General features: G+C 39.4%; 2 protein-coding genes across 2 annotated transcripts in view; one reads left to right on the plus strand and one right to left on the minus strand.

The window, feature by feature from the left end:
* The first annotated feature begins 301 nt into the window (after window positions 1-301).
* Window positions 302-10823, plus strand: COMMD8 (COMM domain containing 8). Its single transcript, XM_024573730.4, has 5 exons — window positions 302-439; window positions 3056-3211; window positions 4333-4485; window positions 5233-5388; window positions 6451-10823. The coding sequence occupies exons 1-5, from the start codon at window positions 374-376 to the stop codon at window positions 6469-6471; spliced, it is 552 nt and encodes a 183-aa protein (XP_024429498.2). The 5' UTR covers window positions 302-373; the 3' UTR covers window positions 6472-10823.
* A 2025-nt stretch (window positions 10824-12848) lies between these two features.
* Window positions 12849-26016, minus strand: part of GABRB1 (gamma-aminobutyric acid type A receptor subunit beta1) — a 318721-nt gene continuing 305553 nt past the window's right edge. The window contains exon 9 of the mRNA XM_024573757.4: window positions 12849-24350. Within this exon, the coding sequence (XP_024429525.1) occupies window positions 24006-24350 (345 nt within the window). The 3' untranslated portion in view covers window positions 12849-24005. The remainder of the gene's footprint in view (window positions 24351-26016) is intronic.

Here is a 26016-nt window from a genome sequence, read left to right on the forward strand (position 1 = left end):
CCCTTAATTCTCCTTCCAAATCTGGAAACTTTAGTAAAAGATGTATGTCACACCTCTGGGACAGTGGCCCTCGGTACACCCCAAATATGGTTACCCTTATTAGATGGCTTTCCAAAGAGTGCGCAAAAAGTTCAGCGGAACTCTGAAGAAGGTTCTAAACTGCTTTGAGAAATTTGCAAATTTGCCTCTAAAGTAATGATACAACGGTGTTCAACCACTAACGCACCGGGCAGAAAAACGTTCTTAAAAGCAAAGGGTTGGCTGTACTTCTGCGCGTGCGCACAAGAGCGCCACCGTCTCCGCCCTTCGGAGTCACGTGGGGGAGGAGCGAGCGGGCCTTGCCACTTGACCCCGGACCCAAGTTCGCCCAGGGATGGAGCCGGAAGAGGGGACCCCTCTGTGGCGGCTGCAGAATCTTCCAGCTGAGCTGGCCCCACGGGTGAGGAGGGCGCGGGCGCCCGCAGCGCGGGGTCGGGTCTCTGGGAGGGCCGGGCCTTCGGTTCCGGCGCGTCCAAACTAGACGCCTTCGCGGGGCCCGCCTCGCAGCCCAGGAAAGGGCGGGCAAGGGGCGTGACTTCTGGGGGGGATCGGTCCCCTGCTTCTCCCCGAGAGCTGTGGAGGCTGAGTTTTGGGGCGCCACCTCCGCGCCGCAGCGTGGGAGTTGCCCCTCGGGGCACTTTTGAGCGCAGACTCCCAGGGGCCGCGCCGCACCGTGGTTGGGGTCGGGGCGGGGCAGTCTGCTCCTTCTCGTGGCTCGGGACCCAGTGACCCCGGGCCGGGGAGCGGAGCCGCCCCGTAGTCTCTGCAGGCTTAAGTCCTGGAGCCGGTGGTTTGCAGCTTCTCACCTTCCTCTCACTCATTCATTCAACGCTTAGCTCCCAAACGCTACCTATGCGCTAGGCGCAGTGCTGGGTGCTGGGGATGCCGTGGTGGCCGACCGAGGCGTACCCGCCCCCTTGAGGGAGACGGGGGGGGGGGGAAATAATGGGAGGTGCCTCCAGTAACTGGGCGCCTTAACTTGGCAGGGTGTACCAAGGTGGCCTTTCCCACTAGAGGTGATACACTCGCTGGCACCGCCAGTCTAAGAAGAACCTGGCTTGCAGAGGATCTGCAAAAGCCCCCAATCATTTGTTCAGCCAGCTTTTCGTGGACGTCCACCATGCGCTGAGTACCCTGGTGGGATAAGGGAAAACGGTGAATGAGATGCAGCCTGGGCCCTGGTGGAGCTCTCTGGCTAGTGAGGGAACCAAGAGTTATTCAGTAGTGAGTTTGTGGGAAAGGTAGCAACACAGAGCAAGGGAAAGTTTTTCAGAGCAGAAACACGTAGATAATATGTTAATATGTTTACTTCCACCGTCTTTGTTCCTTGACACCTCAGGCCTTCTGAAGTCTTCCTGGAACACTTCTTCACTGGTCCTCTTGCCTACGGTCTCTCTCTTACTCCGAACTCCTTCAGGGTGGATGCTTGTGTGACGTGTTGTATCCCTAGTTCTTGAGAGTTGTGTCTTGCTCAGGGTGGTTCTTCAATCAGTGTTTGTTGAGGGAAGGAATCAATTAATGTACATAAACTCAGCTTCATCAGTGGGGCACTCATCGGATCCCAAGCTGTGGTAGGCTGGCCTTCAGTGTCAGTGACAGGCAGCTTTCATAAGTCCCGTTTCTGTCCCATTTGCTTTGGGTGAAGGGTGGGTGTGGGCGCTTAGCCTACATAATGGGATAGAGGGGTATGTGGTAGGTAGCTATAATAATAAGTTCCACATTTTGGCCTTCCCTTTTCCTCTGTCGCATTTACAATGGGGAAAGTGGGGGCAGGGTTGGGGTGAGGTGGATGGAAGGGAGTTAACTTACTTAATTCCTTCCAGGATGGAGAAAAACCATCTTAACTCTTTCCTTGGATTTTAGAAATGAGGAAATTCATACAGTGCATGAGACATCTTTTGGAAGCCGGGTCACCAGTTGCCCATCTCCATTCTGATACGTGTGGTGTTATAGAGAAGGAGTTACTGCTTAAAAGGAAGTGGAATGTGGCCCAGGGAAAAAGAGTTGAAAGACTTGCTGCTAAAATGCATTTCCAAGTTAATTGGGTTGAACTACTCTTCTTACAAGACAGCTATATCCTGGAAAAGTGTACCATGTTAACCATTTGCCTAGAGTAGTGCAGTCATGGCAGGTACTCAGTTAAAATGTGTTAAAGGCCTGGGACACAGTTCAAGCAGGAGGGGGAGGAAGAATAGTAGTAAACAGTGATAATTAATAATAATAAGTAGAATGATAATGAAGGCTAGCAATGTTTAAGTGCTTTGTAGAAGCCAGCAATGTGCCCAGTGATTTGCGTGTATTATTTATTCCATACAACAACATGCTGAGGGTATTGATATTATCCTCATTTTACACATGGGGAAACAGGCAGAGACCTTTTACATAATTTGACAAAACTAGTTAGGTAGTGGAACTAGGATTCAGGCTAGCCAGTTTCATTCCAAATCCAGCCTTAATTACTGTGTTCAGTTCTGTAAGTGTTAGGGTTTCCATTGCTGATGTTAAGGTAGGATAGAGAAAAAGGAATGTAAACAAAGGAAAAGGAAGATAATGAGGGCTTTCTTGGAATGGACCAAAAGAAGGAAGTATGAATGTTGTGATAAATGGGGCAGGGGATGACGCTTGTAGATCTGCAGTGTAGACTTTGTTTCTGGTATAAATAGGATGTCTTAAGGAATTCCAGGATGAAACTTTTATACTCACATCTTCCTTTTGGTAACATTGGAAAAACAACAGTGTATCTATATAATTTTTTAGCTTCTGAACAGGACAATATGATAGACTGTTTTTAAAAAAAGTTTTAAAGTATTTTTTTAAGTTTTTTTAAAAAGAACTTCACAAAAGTGAAGTTTTAACTTTTAATTAATAAAAATATATCAAAATTAGTTGCATTTCAACTTCAGCTGCTCTTTCAGATGACAGGAGCTTCTCCCAACAACACTTGTTTGCTACGAGGGAGATAAATCTGTTTTATAATTTATGCATAATCACATTTCTTTCTTTTTTTTCTCTCTAGCTTCTTCACAAAATAGTTGATGGCATTTGTGGCCGAATTTATCCTCTCTACCAGGATTATCAGAGTGTGTGGGATTCCACAGAATGGATACATGTTCTAGAAGATATTACCAAATTTTTCAAAGCTGTAGTTGGTAAAAATTTATCTGATGAAGAGGTAACTTTACTGTAAATTTCTATACGTTATAATAAATAACTAGTATTCAGAGTTTTTACTAAGTTGGTCACTAGGGCACATGTAATACAAGAGCCATCATTAGTAAATATCAACTAAGAAAAACCTCATTATTGTAATTAGAAAATCTGATTTTGGAAGTCTAGGTTTTTGTAGTTTTGATTTTGGTTGTTTGTATTTTTTAACTTGTGAAACATTTAAATGATACAGAAGAAAACCAAAATTTAAATAGTTGACCCCTATATTCCCATTACCACAGGTAAACAGTTGTTAACATTTTGCTCTATGTATTTCAGTTTTGTGTGTTCGTTCTAGAAGCAAGGCATTACAGATACACGTAAATACCACCTGGGTATGGCGCCCTCCCCCTAGAGATCACCACTTGTGAAGTTGGCATGCATGTTTTGGGTTCTGTGTTGTATGAATGTTTGAAGTGTTTACAGTGATTTGAGTCATTTCAATGTGTAACTTGTAAATGATAACGTACCCATTTGTAATTTTTAATGTAACATTGTTTTAGATTCATAAATATGGATTAATATAGATCTAGTTTATACATTTTAGCTCCATATAGTATTTGATGGTAGGAATTAGAAGGACTTATTTTTGGTCCTCCTACTGATGAACAGCTAGGGCATGGCCTCTTTCATTTCCGTGGATAGGGCTGCTGCATTTTATACGTGTCTCCTGGTACCCGGGAGGGCCAGCTCTTCTAGCACAGACGTCTTGCAGTGAAATTACAGGGTCATGGGGTATCCTTCCATTGAGTTGCATTTGTAGTATTTCTTGCCTTGAAGGCTGCATTGTTTGAGATACTAATATAGCTATTCCAGCTTTTTTTCAGTGGTCTCCAGAAGTATTCACTTTCATACTCTTCATCAGTCAGCCCTTTCTTTTACTTTTTGTTTGGCACAAAATTTATTTAAACCGCTAGTTTGCTGGTTATGCATTCTCATCTTACTCTTTTCGTAGTGACAGAAGTATTTCTTTTTCCCCTCATTTACTACCATTTTAAACAGTACGTAAAAGGAGAGTAGAGCTGTGTGTTTACATTTTAAACAGAAAAGCCCTTTCACTTACTTTATAACCATTTATTTCTATAGATATCTCAGCAATTGAATGAAGTGAACTCATCTCATCAAGAAGCTATCATGAAATGCTTAAAAAGTAGAAAAGATGAAATTAAGCAGGCTTTGTTAGAAGAAATAGTTGATATTTCCTCTGCACAGCTACAGGATTTTGACTGGCAGTTAAAGGTGAGAATCTATTTATGAGTATGTCTTTATTTCAGTTTTTGAATAGAAAGAAATATTTATTTTTTACAATATTATGCACCTAAAATTTCTATTATTTTGAGAATACAATGTCCCATAAAGATATCAAAGGTAATTAAAATTGTATCTTTTGTATTAACTGGGCAATCATTATACTATCAATAATCAAATGACATATAAGAACTTTACAATGATACATTTAATTAACTGGGGCTGTAAATCCTAAGGTGTTATAGAGTGGAGCCATATGTATGTATTTAACGTATATTTTTGGCTAGAACTTTCTAGACTTCATAGTCTTCCCAAGATTGGTAAATATGATTCTATCTCCAGGGAAACATCTACAGTGTGTGTTTGAAAATAGTATTTAAAAACATTTTTAAAGGAGAATCTGGTTAGCGGGGTCATAAAGAACAGGCTTTATTATATCTGAGACCCATTGGATGTGTATGTGCTTCCCGGCCATAAGCTGCTCTAGCTTTGGGCTGCTGTTGACTGGTTGTCTTTCTTTCCTAGCCTACGTTTTCTCTTTTATTCACCTTCTCTTTCTCTTCTTCAGATGCATGTTGGTTTGGCATGGGTTTAATTTTTTTATTTCTTCCACCTTTCCCTATACTTGACAGCAAATAAGAATACTTTTTTTTTAATGTATCGTTCATAAGCTCTGATGCATATTTAATATAATCCTGTGTAGCATTTATTAATTACTGTTTTTCTCATTTTAAATAGCTTGCACTTTCCAGCGACAAGATTGCTACATTACAGATGCCACTTTTAAACCTTCATCTCGACATAAAAGAAAATGGTGAAGTCAAACCATATTCTATTGAAATGAGTAAAGAAGAGCTGCAGAATCTAATAAATTCCTTGGAAGCAGCTAATAAGGTATTTGTTTTAATTTTTTATGTGGTTTAAAATGTTTAAGTTTTGATTGATACCATTAGAGCCATGTAAGAAAAACTCATAGTTCACTTTTAATATTTCTTTCCTTCCTGATATTTTATGTCAAGCACAGAAAATACTTTGTTATGTTCTGCACCTTTAGATATACATGTTAAATTAATTATAACTTGTAATTTTAATTACTTGTTTTGAGCATAATTTATCAAGTGTTAATTTTTGAAAGAATAATAGTGCTGTTCTAACAGCTAGATTTGTTTTGCTCCAGTGCCCATTAATGATAAAAATTAATTTTTCACCTTGAGGCTATGATTTTAGTTAATTACAAAGTTTTTCTGATTAAAAAATAGTATGATCTTGAAGAAAAGAGTATCTTATTTAACTGGGCAAATAATAGAAAATTGCTTTAACTACAAGAGACAAAATATACCTTGAAGTTATGGCAAAATCAGATTGAGATAAGATAGAATTAATGAATGACTAAAAAACTTTACATTTACAAAGGAATGGCTAAATAACAGTAACCACTACTAGTGTTTAATTAATAAGAAAAATAATGAGTAGATACCGCTGCTGTGAGGAAGAAGCAGAAACAGTTATCTCTGTTAGGTATGTTCCGTTCATTATTGCTCAGCATTTTCTCTAGTGATCGAGTCTCAATGACTAGTTTTTCTCACTAGTCTCTTGCTAACCAGTCTCCTTGGCTCTGACTCTTTGAAACCCTGGTCTACTTTAGCTTCCCTCCATACTCTGCAGTTGCTCAGCCATTTGGGTGCCTTGGTGACTGGTCCACATGCCCAGTCACCAAACTGGTACTGGCCTGCCTTTGGGTGGGGCTCAGTGTCTGATGGCATGTGTGGTGGAGCCTGGTATGAATGTGAAATGGTTCTGAACCACGGATCTCAGCAGGCAAGTGCCGTAAGTTACTGAGCAGTACACTTGTTATCAGTTCTCCAGGCACTTCAGAGATTGCAAAGCATTTCATGCAGCAGATCCTGGCGTCATTCTGGTATAAACTGATTCTCCCCTTCTCCCTTTGTTTTTAAGGTCATCCTGCAGTTGAAATAACTGGAAATGGTGAATACCAACATTATCAGATTACGCTGCCACAACTGATATCAGAATAAATACTGGTGTGTTCAGAAAACCTGCAATATACTATGCCAGGCTGAGAAAGCAGCCGTATTGAGATTACAAAGATTAAAATTTATCAACTTTCCTAAAGAACAGGAAATTACATGGTCGACAGGAAATGCATAAAAAAATTAAAGATAAAAACTGTAATAGCAGTTTATGTTTTCATAATGACTGTTCTGCTTCACTTATTATTTGAGAGATCTTTATAAGTATAGAATTTTACTGAAAACTAAAAATAGGCTCTAAAGTAATATAAATATACAAAGCACAAATAAACTTGAATCTTGCTTAAAGAATTATGTGAATATCAAGGATATGTGTTATGAATATATATGACTAATTTGTGATATTTAAAAAAAATAACTTCCAAGGAATGTATAAGCTGTGTGTGTAACTCAGGAGATTCCGTATCTTACTAGTATTTCAAAGGAAAGATTATAAAATATAAAAATTCTTAGAGAAAAGCTCTTCAGCCATGAATAGGAAAAAATAAATCTGGGAACAATTTTGAGTTTATGAATTCTAGAAACAGATCTTGTACTAAACCATAGGAAAAATGCAATAACACTGCTACTTTTATTTCTGGTTGGGAGAATATGAGCTTATAAAAAGAATATATGTCATTGTATAATGCATATACTATTATTAAAATGTCAGCTACGATTATATATGTATCAGTTTTTGTTATAAACTCTTAATAATGAATTTAACAGTTTTGGATGTTTATTGGCAAACATCATTTTTAATTTCAGTCAAGTTTAGAGATAAGCATTCTGAACAAACAAAAAAGTGCACTTTTATTATATTGCTTTACTTCAAATAACTTTCCACGTAACTCAATAATATGTAATTAATTGGTACCTGCTAGTCGCAAGCTTTGTAGCTCCTTAGAGCATCAGACCAGTATGTGAAGTGTCTGGAGCAGCTGTTCCTATTCTCATATAGATGAGGACGGGCTTAGGGAGGTTAGTGCATGTCCGCTGCTCTCAAAGTGCGTCCGTAGACTGACGCCAGCCCAGGGGCTTTGTGACAGGTCAGACAGGTGGCGAGCTGGTGCTGGAATGTTCATCAGTATCCTGCTTTCTTCACTGGGAAATTGTGGTTATGGAAAAAAATATTGGCTGAACTAAATAGTGTGCTTAGGGAGGTAGTTGATCTCTCTTCTTGTGCAAGTTCCTTATGTCATCATGGACCAGTAACAGCGCTGAGTAATGCTGATACAGGGCCCTTCTGAATGTCAACCCTCCGTGCAGTACTTCCTCTGAGAAGGAAAAAGTCTTGTTCTTTCTTAGTCCCCTGTCACTACATTAGCATATTTAAACACTTTATTGAAATCTGACTGATGTAACGTAAACTGCACATATTTAAAGTTTACAATCTCATAAATTTTGATATACCCGTATGCACACCCAGGAAAGCAGTACCTCAGTCAAGGTGGTGAGCATATCCGTCACTCCTGAAAGTGTCCTCTCATTCCTTTGTAATTGCTCTTGTGCCCGCCCCCTCTGCCCCAGACAACCACTCATCTGCTTCCTGCCACAAAAGATTCTCATTTGTTCACATTTTCAAGAGTCATTAAATGGAATCATATAATATGGACTTTTTTCTTTTTTGTGATCTGGCTCCTTTCAGCATTATTTTGAGTTCATGTTGTTACATATAACAATAGTTCAATCCCTGTTATTGTTGAGAAATTTTCTGTTGTAGAATTTTACTATGGTTTGTTTATCCACCTGTTAATGGACATTTTGGTTTTTTAAATTTTTGGCTAGTACAGTACACTGAATGCTCCAGACTTCTTGTGTCTGTCTGTATATGGACATAGGCTTTCCTATGAATAATCCTGAGGAGCGAAATGGCTGGATCATATGGTGGGTTAATGTTTATCTGTTCAAGAAGCTGCCAAACTTTTCCAAAGTGAGTTTACCATTTTACGTTCCATTCCCCAGTCTGAGAGTTCAACCTCCACTTCCCTCCAGCATATGGTACAGTCACTCTTCATTTCAGCTATTCTAATAGGTGTATGTATTGTGATATCCCATTGTGGTTTTAATAAGGACTAACGATACTGAGCATCTTTTCAGGTGCTTACTTGCCACCTGTGTGACTTTGGTGACGTGTCTGTTTAGATCTGTTGCCTATTTTTAAATTAGATTGTTTTCTTACTGAGTTCTGGACATTCTTTATATAGCCTGGATACAGTCATTTTCATATATATATGTCTTGTATTTGTTTCAATCTGTAGCTTGTCTTTTTCTGTAAATAGACTTTATTTTTTTAGAGCAGTTTCAGATTGACAAAAACATTGAGCGCATTGTACTGAGAGATCCTGTAAACTACATGTGCGGTTTCCCAGGTTACTAATGTCTTATATTAGTGTGGTATATGTATTATAATTAAAGACCTATTATCAGTATATTATTTTAAACTAAATTTCGTAGTTTATTCAGACTTCCTAAGTTTTTACCTAATTCCCTTTTTCTGTTCCAGAATTCCATATCATATTTAGTTGTCAGGTCTCCTTAAGCTTCCTTTGCTGTGATAATTTCCCATGCTTTCCTTGTTTTTAGTGACCTTGACAGTTTTGGGGAGTGTGGGTGAGATCTTTCTTAAGATGTTCCTCTATTGGAATATAATGTTTTCCTCATGTTTAGATTGGGGTCATAGGTTTTGGGGAGGAAGATCCCAGAGGTTAAGTGCCAGTTATGTTACATCATGTCCAGGTACATACTATTAACAGGATATATGATGACGTTGACTTCAGTGATGTTGACTTAGTGGAGGTAGTGTTTGGTAGGTTTGTTTCATTGTAAAGTTACTCTCTCATTTCTCCTTTCTCTATACCGTACTCTTTGGAAGGAAGCTACTCTGTGTAGCCTATGTGTAGGGAGTGGGAGTTGTGCTCCCCCTCCTTGAAGCCAGAGTATCTCCATAAATACAGATCTTCTGGAATTCTGCTCAAATTTGTCTCATCTCTCCTGGTTATTAATTTACTTAATCATTTATTTGGATAGTATGGGCTCATGGATATTTTATACTTTAGGTTATAACCCAATAGTAATTTTATGCAAAATTGTGTTACCTTGGGTCATTGGGAGCTCTCGGTTGGTTTCTTTTTCCCTTTGAGATGGCACTATCAGTGGGGAGTGGGTTTTATTTATTTACTTTTGTATTATTTCCTTAAAATTTTGGCCATAGAAGATGCTTTAAGCTCATTTCATTTATTTTCTGTCCAGTCCAAGAATCAGCCATTTCTCCAAGATACCCTGGTTCATTTTACTGAAGAATGGTATTGGATAGCAAGCTAGGTGTGCTCATTGCTGTTGGGACGTCGTTTTTCTAAGGCCCTCTCAGCTGACGGAATCAAAACCGTGTATGTGTAAACTACCCTGTGTGCATACACATATCTATAAATACTTGTTTATATAACCATCTACATATTGAACTACACGTGAGTTCATCCTGATGTCTCCAACTGGAATCCGTTGCCACAGATCATTCTAGTCTGCTTCCCTCCGTTATCTGTAAATTCAAGTTCCAGCAGCGAGAAACCTCACTCCCACCGTCGATTTGCTCAGCCCTTCCGTTCCAGTGTATATGCAGCAGTATGAGTTGTTAATCTGTACCCCATGGGACTAACCACTTTACCCTCTAGGAAGGACTTAAGTGAATTTCCCTTTCCGTTTGCTTTTACAGACCGCACTCATTTTCAAAGTTACTTAGCTCAGCACCTTTTCCCTCCACTCCCTTCAGTGAGGTGGTTTTATGTACTGTAATACAGTTTGATTTTTTTAGCATAGTACGTACTCCTTGCTGGGATCCCCTGACTCTCAAATGATTTTTAAATTTGCGCACATTAAGCTTCACTCTCTGCGTGGAACAGTGCTGAGTCTGACAAATGCCTGATGTCATGTATCCGCTGCGCGGAATAGCTCAATACCCTGAAAGTCCCCTGTGCTTTACCTGTTCATCCCCTTACAGCTTCCTCTGAACCCCAGCCTACCAGTGATTTAAAAAAAATGTCTAAATAGCTTTGCCTTTTCTAGAATGTCATATAATTGGGATCCTACAGTATGTAGTCTCTTGACTGGCTTCTTGCACTTAGCAATATGCAGTTAAGTTTCTTCCATGTTTTTTTGTGGCCTGGTAACTCATTTACTCCTTTATCTCTGAATATGACTTCATTGTATGGATGTCCCACAGTTTGTTTATCCATTCACATTGAAGGACATCAGTGGTTGTCACTTTATGTCAATTATGAATAAAGCTTCTGTGAAGACTCACAGGGTGTACGTGGACACGTTTTCAAATCAACTGAGTGATACTTAGGAGTGTGGTTGCTGAATCACATTGTATAGTAAGTCTAGCTTTGTAAGAAACAACCAAACTTTTTTGAAGTCGCTGTACCACTTCGCATTTCTTTTTTTTAATTGTGACCAAACCCTCCCCGGAACACCTAACAAGAACTCTACTCCCTTAATAAATCCTTTCGTATTCAGTACAATATTAACTATACACACTACTGTACAGCAGATCTCTTGGACTTTCTCATCTTGTGTCACTGAAAGTCTATGCTTTGAAGAGTCTGCTGCTCTTCAGTTTGCAGGCCCTAGCCACTGACAGTCACCATTCCGCTCTCTGCTCCAGGAGTCTGGCTACTTGTAAGTGGAATCATGCACTTACAGATGGCATTTTTCCATCTGTAACTAGCTTATTTCACTTACCGTAACGTCCTCGAGGGCCATTCATGGTTTACTGCAGCGATTTTCACTTGGTGTGCTGCTAGTGTTTTTAAAACGTGCCATTCCTGACCAGTCAGGGTGCTTTTCTCTTGGATTATCAAATATAAAAAATGAAACAGCTGACAATAATAGTCACTCGGTGTGAATGAATCAAAATTAAACCTATTTTTTGTCAGATCAGCAGAAATGTTTTTCAGCGTGCTGCAGAGTTTTAGTACTTAGTTCATGTGTGCCGTGAGATGCAAAGGGTGGGAGATGACTGGTCTAACGTGGCGGAGTTTCCTTTGTCAGGACTGACTAGTATGCCGTTGTGTGTACATGCATTTTCTGTATCCATGAAACCGTCAATGGGCGTTAAGTTGTTTCCACTCCTTGGCTGTTGTGGCTGATGCTGTAATGAGCAAAGGAGTGCAAATATTTCTTCACGGTCCTGTTTTAAATTCATTTGGATAAATATTTGGCAGTGGGACTGTTGGACTATATGGTAGCTCTCTTTTTACATTTTTGAGGTACCTCTATACTGTTCTCCATATTGACTACACCATGTTACATTCCGATCAACAGCGCATAAGGATTTCAATTTCTCCACATCCTGGGCCGATAGTAGTGACAACACAGATACACACCTACCTAATGTTAGCTTCTTCTTATCTGTAACCCTTACAGCAAACTGTAAACATGCTATAAATATGTTTGTTCTTTTTCTAATTTAAATAAAACCAATGGCCATTTATTTCTCCAATTGTATAACATGGTCTTTTAGAAACAGTACCCAGTGGAGGAAGTCTCTAAAACTCCTGGTAACTCTACAGGCCAGAGATCGGCTGAGAAAGTGCAGATTCCCAGTTATTTTGCCGGATGGATGTTAGTCCTCCTTACACTGGAATTCAGACTTACTGAAAGATTGTTGTATGCTAACAACCAATTAATGGATAAATAAGCTTCACACCTTTAATATGTTCATTGTTTTATTGTCAACATATTTCTGAAGGGAGAGAATGAGTTTAGAGGTTGGAAATTTTTAAACTATTATAGAAAGACTGACACATAGGCCAACTCATGTTTACAGTGAAGATTTTAAAAGAAATTTGACATAATGCACCTCACAAATGGATGCTATTAAAGTCTATTTTAGGCATTTTTTTAATACGAGAGGACCTCATTTTTTTCTAATATATAAACTCCAGATGTTGAAATGTTTGCAAGGTGTGTTATTTTAAATTATATGTGTGTGTGTGTGTGCGTAACACATTCGTAATATACATTACAAATGTATATATATATTTTAAAGTCAAAGTGGTACAGAAATAAGCTCCTGGAAAAGTGCTGGTATTTTCCCCAATTGTTGAATAATACAGCAGAGAATTTCTTCCAAAGAAAAGGTATTTTGCTTTGTATTAAATTTTACAATAAAAGCTCTCAAATGATAGATCCATAATTTTAAACATTTTAGGTTATAAAAAGATATGTCTGAACTCTCGCATGTTTTTAAACATAGTACAAAGTAAGCTTTTTATATGTAGGCATTTTTAATAAAAAAGTTTTATTTGTGTTTTAGGAATAAACAAGCTAACAGAAATAGTACATATTTACAGCAATAACTACATTTTAGAAGCTGCACAACGGCTTTGTAGGTGTAGCTGATGGTTTTTGACATCAGCCTTCAAATGTGTTTCTTTCTTTCATTCGCTGTAACATTGAAAATCTAGTGCAAAGTAAATTGAACAGCAACTAATTTTATAGCAAAGCCACATCATTAACACAAGTATTGAGTGAAATACAGTCCTGTGACTGCTAGGGCATCTGTGAGTCCTGAAATTGAGGGCACAAGGGTGTCTTGTGTCCATACCTGATTGCATGTAAATTGATTTTATTGTACAAGAATACACGATCACTCAATGAATGACTAAGAGTAGAAAAAAAAAGGCCATGAAGGGTAAAAGGAATCGGAGGATGCCGAACAGTTTCTTAATCACGAATTCACTGCTTAGGGGAAAATCTTCTTTCATGTGTATAAATCACAGTCTACAAGATTCATGGATTTGGTCCACAGATAGTTTCCGAGATAGCAAAGACATAACATCACATACTTGAGGCACATGAAGAGAAATTAATGAAACAGCAAGAATAGTTTAATCAAATCCCTAACAGAAAGGGTACACTCAAGCACACTTTATGAAAGTTTGATTTCAAATGTAAAAAGCAGGTACAGAAAACCACAAGTTTCATTAGACAGAACAGCAGTTTCGATCAGAAAATGCAGCATATATTAATACAAAATAGAAACTTGAATTATAAAAGTAAGGAGTCCACCTTTCTTGACATTTGTTGAACCTGTCTCGTTTTATTAAAATTTCTATAGGTTTCCAGAAATACTTATTCTTGCCATTTAACTTTATTTTGGGTTTGGTAGATATACAAAAGTATCTGTTTATATAAGAAAGCAAATGCTTATGTCGAAAAAGCAAAAAGAACATTAAAATATTGTGATTTATGTTTCTTTGCCATGAAAGGAGTTCTGCCTGCTGAAAAGTAAGGAGGGGAAAGAGTTTACAAGAACTGTAATACTAACTAGTCCAGATATGTATGAATGAGCTAAGTTGTGTTTGGTAGGAGGGTGACTAGACAATTCAGCAAATTGACTAGTGGAGTTTTAAAAACACAAGGAATAAAACATTTAACGTTTTCTAATGTATTTGGTGAGTTTAGCATAACGGATTTTGAGAGGCAACGGGAGTTATGAATTTCTCTCTCTATATACGTAGCACCTGCTTTTGAAAGTCCCAGCCATTTAGTACAGGGTGCAATGAATTAAAAATAGCAGGAGATTGATTTGGAAAGCTTAGCTGATTTTTGGATTGGATCAAGTTACAGGGGAGGTGGTAGCCAAAGAGGTGTTCCATTGCTGGCAGGATAGTAATTTTCCTGTTCTTTAGCCTAATCAGTCCTGCTTTCCCAAACCTCCAGCATCGCTGTGTGAAGATCTTTGCCCCAGGTCTCCTTGGGTGAAGTTAAAGGAGTGAAATAACTATTCAGACATGATGTATCGCCCAGAGAATTTTTCAAGCAGGCCACCCTAACCCAGATGCATGTCTCTCAAAAACAGTTTTATTTGTATTTACACATAGTAGAGTTTCCAATGTACATTTCCATTAACTGTAAATGACCGACAACACTGTTTCACTTTAGCCATTAGGTTCCAATCACAATGGCACAAAATGCTGTCTGGTGGTCAAAAATCGAAAGCTTTTTTAAAGATGTCAAAAACTTGGTCCTTGTAAACATTTTTATCATTTGGGATTTCCAGAAATCTAATGACTTTGTAATAATGCCACATGGTAGTTTTTATCGGGAGGGTTACTAGTCCTCTCTAAAATAAGGAGTTGAGCCACACGGCCAATGCATGTGTGTGTCCAGTCAGGAGCATTCCTTCCTTAGAAGGGCAGCGGACGTTCTGAATGGGAAATGTTACCTGTGTGTATAATTCTGTTTCCCAGGATGCTGCAGGGAGTTGGAATAATCAAGGGGCTTCCTTAAACATGTCTAAGGGGCATTGTTGCAAAATATAAATTATTTCAAGCTTTATCCAGTGAGTATTTAAAACAGATGTAGGAAACAGATTAATATGAGTTGATTAGCTTAAAAAAAAAGAAGAAACACTGCAATTCAATGTATTTGAGGGGGATATCAAGTACAAAAATACATTATCTAGTAAAAGTTTGGTGGCTGGTTGCCACTCTGAGGTAAGGCTTGCAAATGATATATTTCTTATGCTAATGTGTAAATAATGTAACAGGAGAAGAGGAAAGTTAACAACTGAAAGGGGTGGGGAGAAAAGGTATTTTTCTGTGAATCCGTGTATGCAGTCTTGAAGGACAGTGTGAATGTTAAGAACTGCCCCTTCCTCTGAGATAGTTCTAAACCTTCTATTTATTTCTTGGCAGAAATAAAATTCGGTGTGCAGTGCTCTCTGGGAGTATTCTCTCAATTTTCAAGTTGTCCCAATTATACAGTGTAGCCTCAGCTTTAAGCATAAACACCCACAAGTCTGGATTCAAAAGGTGTGTAGTAAGGCAAATTTAAGTAAATGGAGGATAAATGAAACTTTAAACAGAATTTTTCCTTTTTCCATACAGGAAAAGCAGTAGTAATTAGCATAGAAAGTTCAATTCTGTTGGAACGGGTAGAATCTAGAATGGTGGTATTAGCATTCCGTTCACTTAGTGATAAGCAATGGAAAAAAAAGCTCTCAGTGACCACTTCCCACAGACCCCAACTGGGGTTCAATGCAACTTTGACTGCATTTTTCAAATCTGTTTAGAGATTTGTAGGTATAGGCCCTAGGGAGCTAAAATAACACAGGGCGAGTGTGCAGGGAACACCAGCCTCACAAAGTATTATCTGTAATGCTGAAGTATCGCCCGCAAGAGAAACATGTTTCTCTATGGCTGCAATTACTAATGTGGGCGGTTTAATCAGCCTTTACAGACCTACCTCGTACAGAACAATGGCTGCACTGGGCAATACAAAAGAATGAGAAGGTGGGGCATTTACCCATAAGGACCTTATACTTTACTTAGGGAGGAAGAACATCTATTTGCAGGAGTGCTGGGAAATGCACAAACAAAATACCTATTATTATTGGATGAAGAGGTCGCAAGAATTGCGGGAGGGCTAGCAGGAGAGTGAGCAGATGAGGGAGGGCTGCTCATGGTTAGCTTTTTGGATGTTGGCCTGATTCATAATCCACCATGGGGAAGGGTATGGGAAGAGGAACATCTGGGCAATGGGAATAAAATGTAAAACTTTGAGCACAGCAACAAGAACATTTTGAGATGATGTGTGGTTATTGCAGTGGCAGGTAGGGAAAACCTGAGGATTAGCTTGCTTGATAGCTGAGTAAGGGGAACATGGAGAAATAAGGTAAGCGTGAGTGGTGGAGAACACCGAGGTCAGACTTCTTTAAGATTTCATAGGGAGCCAAGACATTTTTTTCTCCAAGGTGCTAATATTAACTTATTAATATTTCTCATATCCTCCAGGCATGGGGATTATGAGAGCCCATTATTAGTGTGACTATATAATTTATTAAGCAAATAGACAATTTTGAGAGTGCAAAGTGGCTCTATTGATAATTGCACACCATTGGGACTATCTTTCTGTCTTAGGAAAACAGGGTCCTAGGGTCTCTAACAATGATGTTATCTAAAAAGAATCAGGGCACACTCTGGGCTATTAGTTGCTGTGCTACCTATTCTTTCTACATTTTCCTTCAAGGGAAGACTGAAAGGCTTTAGTGTGGCAGCTGGGGGAGGGGTGGAGGAGAAGGTTAAAAGAATAAGACTGTTTACTTGGGCATACATAGTAGCTAGCTGTTGGGAGTGAAAATCCTTCTTTCCTCCTACTTTCCACTCATTTTTGAACTAATCAAAGCCTGGATCATCAAGGCAAAATGGACACAAGACCATGATGGGGTCCAGGACTGGGGAGGATCATTGAAGGGGATTGCAATTCTGCTCGGGTGGTACTTAGAAGTTGGCTTTTCCACTCACAAGGGGTGTTTCCTGGCTTTTCCTGACCAAGTGACACTTTCGAGAGATCTACAAATAGAGGCCATACTGATTCATGTTATCTGAGATTCTCTAATGCTCTTAAAGGGAAATACTGACTGTAGATCATTACTAAAGTCATAAAATAATTTTTTGCCACTTGCCTTCCAATTTAACTTCTTGTTCTATATACATTTGAAAGGAGTATGAAAAAGTAGTGATTTCGATTCACTTGACAATCTGAAGGCTTACTCCCAAAGACGTGCCACAAGAAACATCACTAAATTTCTGGGGTTGTGTTAGCAGAGGCCGTGGTGCTTCTCCATCTTTCTGGGGATCTCCTATCCAAGTGAAAAAAAAAAAAAACCCAACAAACTTCCTTTGAAGTTTAGTTCTGGGAGGGAACTTGGAACTCATCTGATGGCATGCCCAAAGTCACACAACTGGGCAGTGCTAGAGCCAATGTAAAGGCAAGGTCAGGCACTCCAGATTCCAAGGATGTTGTCTATCCCACTATAATTTCCCTCTTCTCCACCAAGAAGCTCATTGGTTGTTCATGTTTAAAGTTTGGCTGTGCATTGCTTGGTATATGTTTGGAGAACTCTCTGTTCTCTAAGTACAGAAGTGCTATCCAGAGGAAAAATGTTCTACATATTTTATAGGGGCGATTTAGACAGTTTACATTATGATCTGTTAATGTCTACTAGAAAATCAGGGGGGATTATGTAAGGTGATGCATAGAGGTGAGGATCTGTAATAGGAATAAGATACAGAAAAGATGAAGTGGGTCAGGTTCCTAGAGGATAGTGTGTAATGAGTGGTGTGCTAGTGAATGATAAGCCATTCTGGGAGGACTAATGATAGATTTAAAAATGGTATACAGTTAAGGCCAAAGGAGGGTGTAAATAAATGAGTTTGATGAAAAAGAATTGGTACTGTATGAATTCACCATATTACAACTATATAATGTAAAGAGGTGGTATTATCAAACATTGGTGTAGATAATGTAAATTTTCCTAGGCTTGAGCTAATAATTTTTATTTCCACGTTAGTTTAAATTATGCTGGGAAAGAGAAGGTTTATGTAAAGACATGTGCTCTTCAAATAAGGGATGGAAAAGCAGGAAAGAAAAGTAACCCAAGGTAGTTCAGAGGGGGCTACAAGCTACCTTTTAAAGACAATAGGAGTAGGAATTTGAGGACATTATTAAAATTTATTATTTTTTTGCAGATTCAATTGAAGATGTGCAGTATAAGTTCACAAAAGCCAAAGCTTTCAGCTATTCACGGACAAATAGCTTATGAGATTTGAAATGAGAAAAAGAAAAGTAAATGAATCAATTTCATTGGGTTAAGGCATGAGGCAGGATGGTTATATGGTGCTGGAAGGAATTACGCAAGAGAGGTAATCTATTTTACACAGCCAACCCCACAAAATGCACACATATATATCTTAATAATTTTCACTTATCAAAATTATATTGGAGAGTGTCCCCCCTTCCCCATTTCTCTTCAAAAGGAAATCCAGGGAAAAGCAGGAGCCAGCTAGCAATACTGCTTGTTCTTACTTGTTCTTCAGCTTCCTACTGGGGCTGTTTTAAGCTACTGAATCTGTGACCCTGTATACATACCTAAGGCAAATGTAAATGCATAAAGTTATTTGGCCTGTCTTTTACTGATTTGTTTTTTCTATTGTCTGCAGACAGAATGCAGATAGAGTGGTTGAGTGGAATGGTTTTCTTCCCCAGCTCGGTCAGAAATATGACACCTACTTTTCCCACATTTCATTCCTACTGAAGCCTTTGTGATGAATGCTGGTTGGATGCGTGAGGTATCTAGGGGCCAGTCAGGGATGGTTGTGAGCCCCTTGATGTACCAAGGAGTTTTTGATTAGGAAAAACAAAACAACTGTTAGATGTCTTGAGTTCGAGTAAGGACGTTCTTGCTACTGGAGAACTAAAAACACACTACAAACTCTTTCCCTTACCCTTCCAGGAACTTAGTATTTTCTGGTTTGCAATTCTTCTATTAAAAAAGCATTCCCTTTCAAATGTCTGCTTTTAGTTGCAGCCTCTAACAATGAATTATCTTTGGGTGTAGTTGATTTCAGTTAATTAGATAAAACAAGATTAAAGTAAAAAAGCATAATGTATTTTGAACCTAGAAATTGATTAGTTTCAACAGACCATTTTTCTTATTCAGTGGATGGCGGATCCTAGATGGCACATTTTAGAACCCAAATGTCTCACAATGGTGGCTCCCTGCACCCTCCTGGCGTTTAAAATGCTGGCACAGAAAGCCCTGTCTTGCCAAGTTCTTACCTCTAAGAAAGACTTTGGGCACTCTCAGATATTACTAAGAAACAACCAATCTAAGTCCCTGCTTGATTGGATATTATGAATTTCTGTGGACACTGCCACCCTCTCCGGGACTGCCAGGCTGCATGGAAACACATCTTATGGCATAATATCCCACCATTCTGATTTTTTTCAGGAATACCAGGACTTGGGAGAAATATATTTGAGAATATTGAATTATCAAATTCTCTTTTAACTAGCATATATCAAACATACCTTAGGCCCCCAATTGAAAAACTCTTGTTTTAATTCCCAGTATTTCTCTTTACCTTTAAAAAGAGTGACATGGTTACCTTTGGATCTTTCAGAAGTGAATCAGCCAGCTGCTGTTATCAATGTCATTTGCTATCTCTTCCTTTTCTCCTTCCCATTATTTGGACATTTGATTGTTGACCCTGATCAAACCCATCCATCCACTTCTATTCTTATTAGAAGTTCTGGGAAACATTATGGAAGGAAAAAAGTTAGAAGCTAAAGCCATTGGTGCAAATGAAGCTTTGGGTTACCTGTGGATTTTGATCATCTCTTCCATTCCTTACCCTCCAAAAAGCACAGATCATTTGGTATCTGAATATATAAATAGCCACGAATGACATAAAAACACGTCCGCTTTTCAGGACACATTTCCAAGGGCAGCTCGCTCCTGTTTCTGTCTCTGCTGGTGTGCTGTTCCCGAGCCCCAGAGGCCTGCAGCCTCCTTGGCAGTTACTGTCCCTCTCAGTGGGTTGGGGCGTGAGGCGGTGAGCACAGACACCTGGCGGAGTTACACAGGTGCACACAGAAAACGGCAGAGAGAGAGAGCAAGAGTGAAACAGATTCTGGGTTGGGCCCAAATCACTAGTCATTTCACTTCATGAATAAAAGCAATTGCCTTAGAAGCTTACATTATTTACAATGCTCAGATATTTCAAATGTCCACCCAAAGCTGAGGACCACCACGCAACAGGGAACAGTTCGATGAAATATGTACAGAATTTACAAGGAAGTTTACATGATATTCTACATTCCGTTACCAAGTTTACCTTTGTGTCTACTTGTTTGCTTTCAGAAACTGAGATAGTTTTGTATATCTGTCCTCCTCATCCCAGTACCTGCTGATTGGGCCAACATGGACAAAGGCTCGCCCGCACATACCCTTTTCTTCCTCTGGCATATATGATTACACTTTGTTTAGGAAAAAAAATTGTGGCATATCACCCTTTGGTAAGTACTATTCAAAATTGTCCATATAAGAAATCTTGGAGATTGTTTCCTTTTAGCATTATAAATATCTTTTTCTTTGTTTAACATGGCAAATTTTAACCAAGCTCCTTTTTTAAATGGATATTTATAAAGTAGTCATTGATTTTAGAAGGAAAACCTGTCTTGGATCCATAAACCAAGCTTTATTCTCTGCACCACATTTTCCTCTTGGCATTTTCAAGATCCTTCATGGATTGTAATACACAATAAGGATGGTATGTATGAAAACACATAACATTTAGTCAGCAGAATTACCAACCAGTCTGCTGTTTCTATTTGGCAATAGAGAGGATGGAGGCAATAATCTTGGGTAATTCAAGCCACAAAAATGTCTTTACCTGGGTCTTTGCTTCACAAAGCTGATAAGTGTAATACACACGTCACCCCTGATATTTTAAGCCAAAGAACATGAGTGGGAGAAATGAGTGTGTAGTCATCACTGTCGAGTGAAAGATGGGGTTTATGTTGGATCTCACAGGCTAAGTTTATGACACAGTGTATGTCACAGTTTAAGAACTGTGAGCTTGGAGTCCCCTGGACGTGCCTATAGCATAAGAGAGTCCATGCAGTTTTCAGCCTCCGCTGCCACTTCAGTGATGAACGAGATTATGGCTATTTTCTTGGCAGAAAGAAAATAACCAAATAGTTAAACAGTAAACCTTGATCTGAATCTTTCAGGAATAGGGGCTGGTTCAAGGGCGCTTAAGAATGTCTAACTTTCATGTTTTATGTACATCATTTCAGACAAAACAAGGGAGAGAGGCAGAGAGGAAAGGGTTTTTTTCCATTCATTTTTCAGCCTGGAAGAAGAGTGGGTGAGGTCCAAAGCGGGGAGAATTTGCTTAGGAGGCATCCAGAAGAAAGAAGTGGGGAATAGAAGGCATCCACCAGAAATATGGCGGCTTCTCAGTTTTTCTGGCTGCCATGGCCTCTGAAATCAGAGCTACTTAACAGGATTGCAGGATGGTGGTCGTCACCCCTTCATCGTCCAGGAGGGCATCCGGTGACACCATTTCATGCCTGACGGAATCCTCAGGCTTACAAATTTTACATTTTACAAAGGTTAAGATAGAAGAATTCCAAATGTTCTTTTTCTCCCTTAAAGATACATCTAAATTAAAAGCATGAAATTCCTTAGACTTTTAAGGCAAGATAAAAATAATAAGAAAATTTGAATTACCTCAATCTTTTCCAAGAAGAATGATCTAAACAGATAAATAAAGAAAAATTGTTTTGTTAAGGAACACAGAGTACAGATACTTTCTATCTGATGTAGCATTTCATCCTTAAAAGCTTTTTAAAGATTTTTGACATCAGAATGATTCATTTCTGTTAAGCATTAGCCAAAAGTCTCCCTTTCTGTGTTTAAAATAGATGGCTACATCTATTGGTTACATCTAGTGGTTCCTGGGGGGTCATTGGGAATACCGGTCACTGGTATGGTCGCTTTCCACCCTATTTGGTCATTTTACAATGGCAAATGTCTCACCCTGCCAAGGAACTACTCAGTTTCAAAATGGATCGCTTCATCCCCAGAAGCTAGAGATGTCCTCGACCAGGGAACTGTGGTCATGCAATCAAAACCTAAATGAAAATTAGGTTTTTCTTATTCAGTCATTTCTACTCATCTCTTATGAAGTCATTGAGATAATTTTCCCAGTTAAAGCAGAGTTTTTATATTTTTACTAATATATATAATCTGTTAGCTTTGCCCATTCATTTATTCTGGGATAACCTTTTCCTCTTGCTTTCAAAAAAAATATCTTACCACTTTCTCTCTACGTGGACTCATCAATAGGACCTCAGCCTTACCTTTGAATTAACGCTACAGTTTCCAGTAGCTGATGTTATTGTAAACATGGACCCTGATCACAGCCTTAGGGAGAAAGCCAGATCGTCCCTATTATTTCCTCAACCCTGTTTCATCTCCAAGGAGTGGGTCCCAATCGCCTCCATAACTGGTTGGTCAACTTAGGGTTTCAGTCAACCTTGCAAACGAACATGTAGACTTCTTTAATGCTCAAACTAAAACAAACACACAAACAAAGCAATGGGGCTTTAATGACATAAAATGGGACGGATCTCATCTGCAGCTGGTTTGACATGTTTAGAATTGCGTTTTGGGCGACTGAGAGATAGATGGCCCTTCTCTGATGACTGCGACCAAAGTGATCTATGAACAGAGATAAGGCAGAGCAATGCTGATGGCAATTAGTGAGTGTAGACAGGGTCTTTACTTTAGGGGCTGGTGTAAATGTTTAAAGGCCCAGTGAGTTTGTCATAGTTGCTGTTAGCTGTGGTTTTGCTCTTTTCAGATTTTCTTTAAAATAAAGATCTGGCCTCAGAGAAGTATGACACCAAAATGGGTGCATGTGCATTTCCTGAAACAATCACTTCATATTTTGGAATGCAGAGCTCAGAGAGCAGAGCCACAAGGCGCTAGCTGAGGCCCGTACAGCTAGCCGGTCACCATCAGACACTGCTCTCTGGAAGGCTAAGAAATATATACTATTTGATTTAAGATTTGGCACTTCAGGTAACTGCCCAGGCACCCTTTTCACAGCACATAAGTCTTGCCTTCCTCATGGAAAGGGCAATATTTTTCTCAAGCAAAAATTGCTCACGATCCCCATCTTCAAAGCCCTCTTCTCCGATCCCCCTTCCTCTCACACTCTCTGGAGCAGGAACCAGGGAAATGTGAGCACATGGTTTCATGGCACAGTGTCAAGTGATTCCAGGCTAATGAATGAGATCGGGGCGGCTCATTTGAAATAGGTCAAAGGAAAAAAGTCATTAACCCCCATACTCTTATTCTCAAGAAGAAAAGAAAAATGTCTTCCATGGTTATCGGGTTGGATTCTAACGTTAATTTTAAATCAGCCTGGAATTCTGAGAAAGAAGTATTCTTCCAAATATCCAGTTTAATGGAGAGGTGAAGCTGGCAGATTGGGTTTGCATAACCTCCACCAGCCCTTGCCAATCCCTCCCTCCTCTTCCATGGAGCTGAGACCCCTTCTGCTTTCGAGAACTGGGGGGACTTGGGAGTGGAGGGGGGTCTTCCTTCCTCTTCTAGGCTCCTTTTTGTTTTCTTTTCTTCCTGGAAATCTGTAACTTGTCAATGGCTTTTTTTTTTTTTCCTTCTGAGATCCTGGAAATTGAGTTGTTTTTTTGGCAGTATGAGATTGTTACAGTTTACCAGGAAGAGGTTTGCACAGAGAGCTGAGTCCTCTTTTCATTCTTTATTAAAAACGAAATTAATAAAATCCAGGGCAACTAGGAAGGACTGCTCAAGAGCTACCTATCCAGCTTCTGTCTGTGTGTGTGGTGTTTGTAAACATGGCAATTAATAGAGCTCTGAAAGAGCTGATAACCTGGACCGCAGTAGACTGGGGAAAAAAAAATTTTTTTTTTGAAGTAAACATGGTGCAGTAATAAAATTGATATGCAAGACCTAAAACCAATTAGATGGCTGAATCTCTTACCTCAAAAAGCACAGCAGTATCGCTGCTGGGGACCTGTGGGGTTAAAAATCAAGAGAAGAGGAAAGTAGTTGTTTATGAACCATTCGGACAGACCTTAGTGTACATAGTAAAGCCAGTAAACGACGTTGAAAAGAGAAAAGGTGATGGGGAAAAACATTCGGGACCACTTGTCTATGGAATTCACATCAGTCAAGTCGGGGATCTTGACTTTGAGCTGCGAGGCGCGCCTGCGGATGCGCCCCTTGCTGTGCGCGCCGTGCCTCTCGAGCGCGCGCCCATAGGCCTCGCGGCTGCTCAGGGGCTTGCGGTACTGGATGCTGGCGCTGTCGTAGGAGTACATGGTGGTCTTGGGGTCGCTCACGCCCGTGAGCACCTCCGAGCCGCTCGTCTCGTTCCTGATCTCCAGGGTGCTGAGGAGAATGTTGCCGTGCGCGTCGACCTGATAGGGAAAGGACATGCTCAGGCACAACTGGTTTTCATTAACTTGTGTCTGATGACACTGCGCGGGGGCCCATTTAACACTGTCGACTGGACAGCTTGCTCTGAGTGCCTCCTGGATCTGGAGACGGTCTATCTATCACCTATCTATGATCTATCTGTCATCTATGTATCATCTGTCATCCATCCATCCATCCATCCTTCTTGTATCTAATCTACCATCTGTTTTCATCCATTCATCCATCCATCATTTGTCTCCACCCACAAGACACTTGTATGTTTGTGTATAGGCTATATATATATATATATATATATATATATATATATATATATATATTTGTATTCATATATTATTTTTGTTAGTAACTAGCATTTATTGAATCCATTTATGTTCACATATACACAAATAACATGTCACGGTATTTTTCTTGTTACAAAAGTGGTCCATGGAAACTTTTAAAACTAGAAACAGGAAACAACAAATAAAAAGGAAATATCCTATCTCACCTCAGTGTCCATTATTTTTAACATCTTCCCAACCTTCCACTCTTTTTTTCTATTCATGTATATTTACAAACACAAGTTCTCGGGTGTATTTTGCTTTACAACCTGCTTTTGTCAGTTAGCAGTATAACCTGGTCATCTTTCCATGTTAATAAATATTCCTCTGTGATGTCGTTTATTTACAGCTGTTATGGATAAACCATAACTGAATTAGTTGATTGTTATCTGTTGACTTGTTTTACTTTTGTAGTTTATGTAAACAAGCCTGCAAGGAACATCTTGAAGTTGACTCTTGGTGCATATCCATAATTACTTCTTCAGGCTAAATTGTCAAAAGTGGGGTTCTTGGTCAAAAGGATACTCCTGGCTATCCTTTAACCTTGGCTTCTACACCATCGTTCACTGTTGCTTCCTGCCATGTCAGTGACTCCTATTTGAGATTTCCTGGTTCTTCTCTATGCTGTGCCGCCACACACACTTTTGGAACTACAAGAAATGTGAACACATTTGGCCTGCAATATGACTGTGTCTAACTTCAAGCTGATATACTTTGCAAATTGACTTACTGGGAGGAGACCCGGTTCATTCATGCAAATGAGTTTGACGTACTTCTAAGGGTTACACAGGCAGCTGTGTCTGAATGTAGTGTCATTAGCACAGTATCTAATTTATAGTAAATGCTCCGTAAATGCTTTCAAATAAGACTATTCTTAGTAAACACTTATTGAAAGTCCAAGGTATATAGGTAGGCAGGCAAAAACCAGGTTATGAAGAAAGAGAGAAAAGCATAGAAGGAGGCAAAGGGAAATAGGAGAGACAGAAAGCAAAGGTCCAGGGTTGGGACGCGATGTAGGTACATCACAGATGAGAACTAAGATTAATGGTGTCCACCATTGTGCCTAGCGTCATGGCAGATGCTTTGTACATATTACTTGTGTAACACACCATCCAACTGCCTCAAGTTTACCCCCTAGGAAATGCCAGAGCTAGGTTACAACCCATGTCTTGTCTGATTCAGAGCTCCTGTGCTTTTTACTGAGAAAGGGCTACTTCATAGTCCTTGGCCTTCACTACATCTCACAGTGAATTTAGTGATGCAGTCAGTAGCTCTGAACTTCGAGGTAATGGGAAAGTAATGTTGGCTGAATCTGTCCCCCCACCCC

The sequence above is a fragment of the Desmodus rotundus genome, chromosome 4 (assembly GCF_022682495.2).
Source record: "Desmodus rotundus isolate HL8 chromosome 4, HLdesRot8A.1, whole genome shotgun sequence".
Taxonomy (NCBI): Eukaryota; Metazoa; Chordata; class Mammalia; order Chiroptera; family Phyllostomidae; genus Desmodus; species Desmodus rotundus.

Coding starts and splice junctions, on each gene's coding strand:
- COMMD8 (XM_024573730.4), top strand. CDS start 374: ATGGAGCCGGAAGAGGGGACCCCTCTGTGGCGGCTGCAGAATCTTCCA. Junction 440..3,055: donor CAGCTGAGCTGGCCCCACGG/GTGAGGAGGGCG, acceptor TTTTCTCTCTAG/CTTCTTCACAAAATAGTTGA. Junction 3,212..4,332: donor AAAATTTATCTGATGAAGAG/GTAACTTTACTG, acceptor TTATTTCTATAG/ATATCTCAGCAATTGAATGA.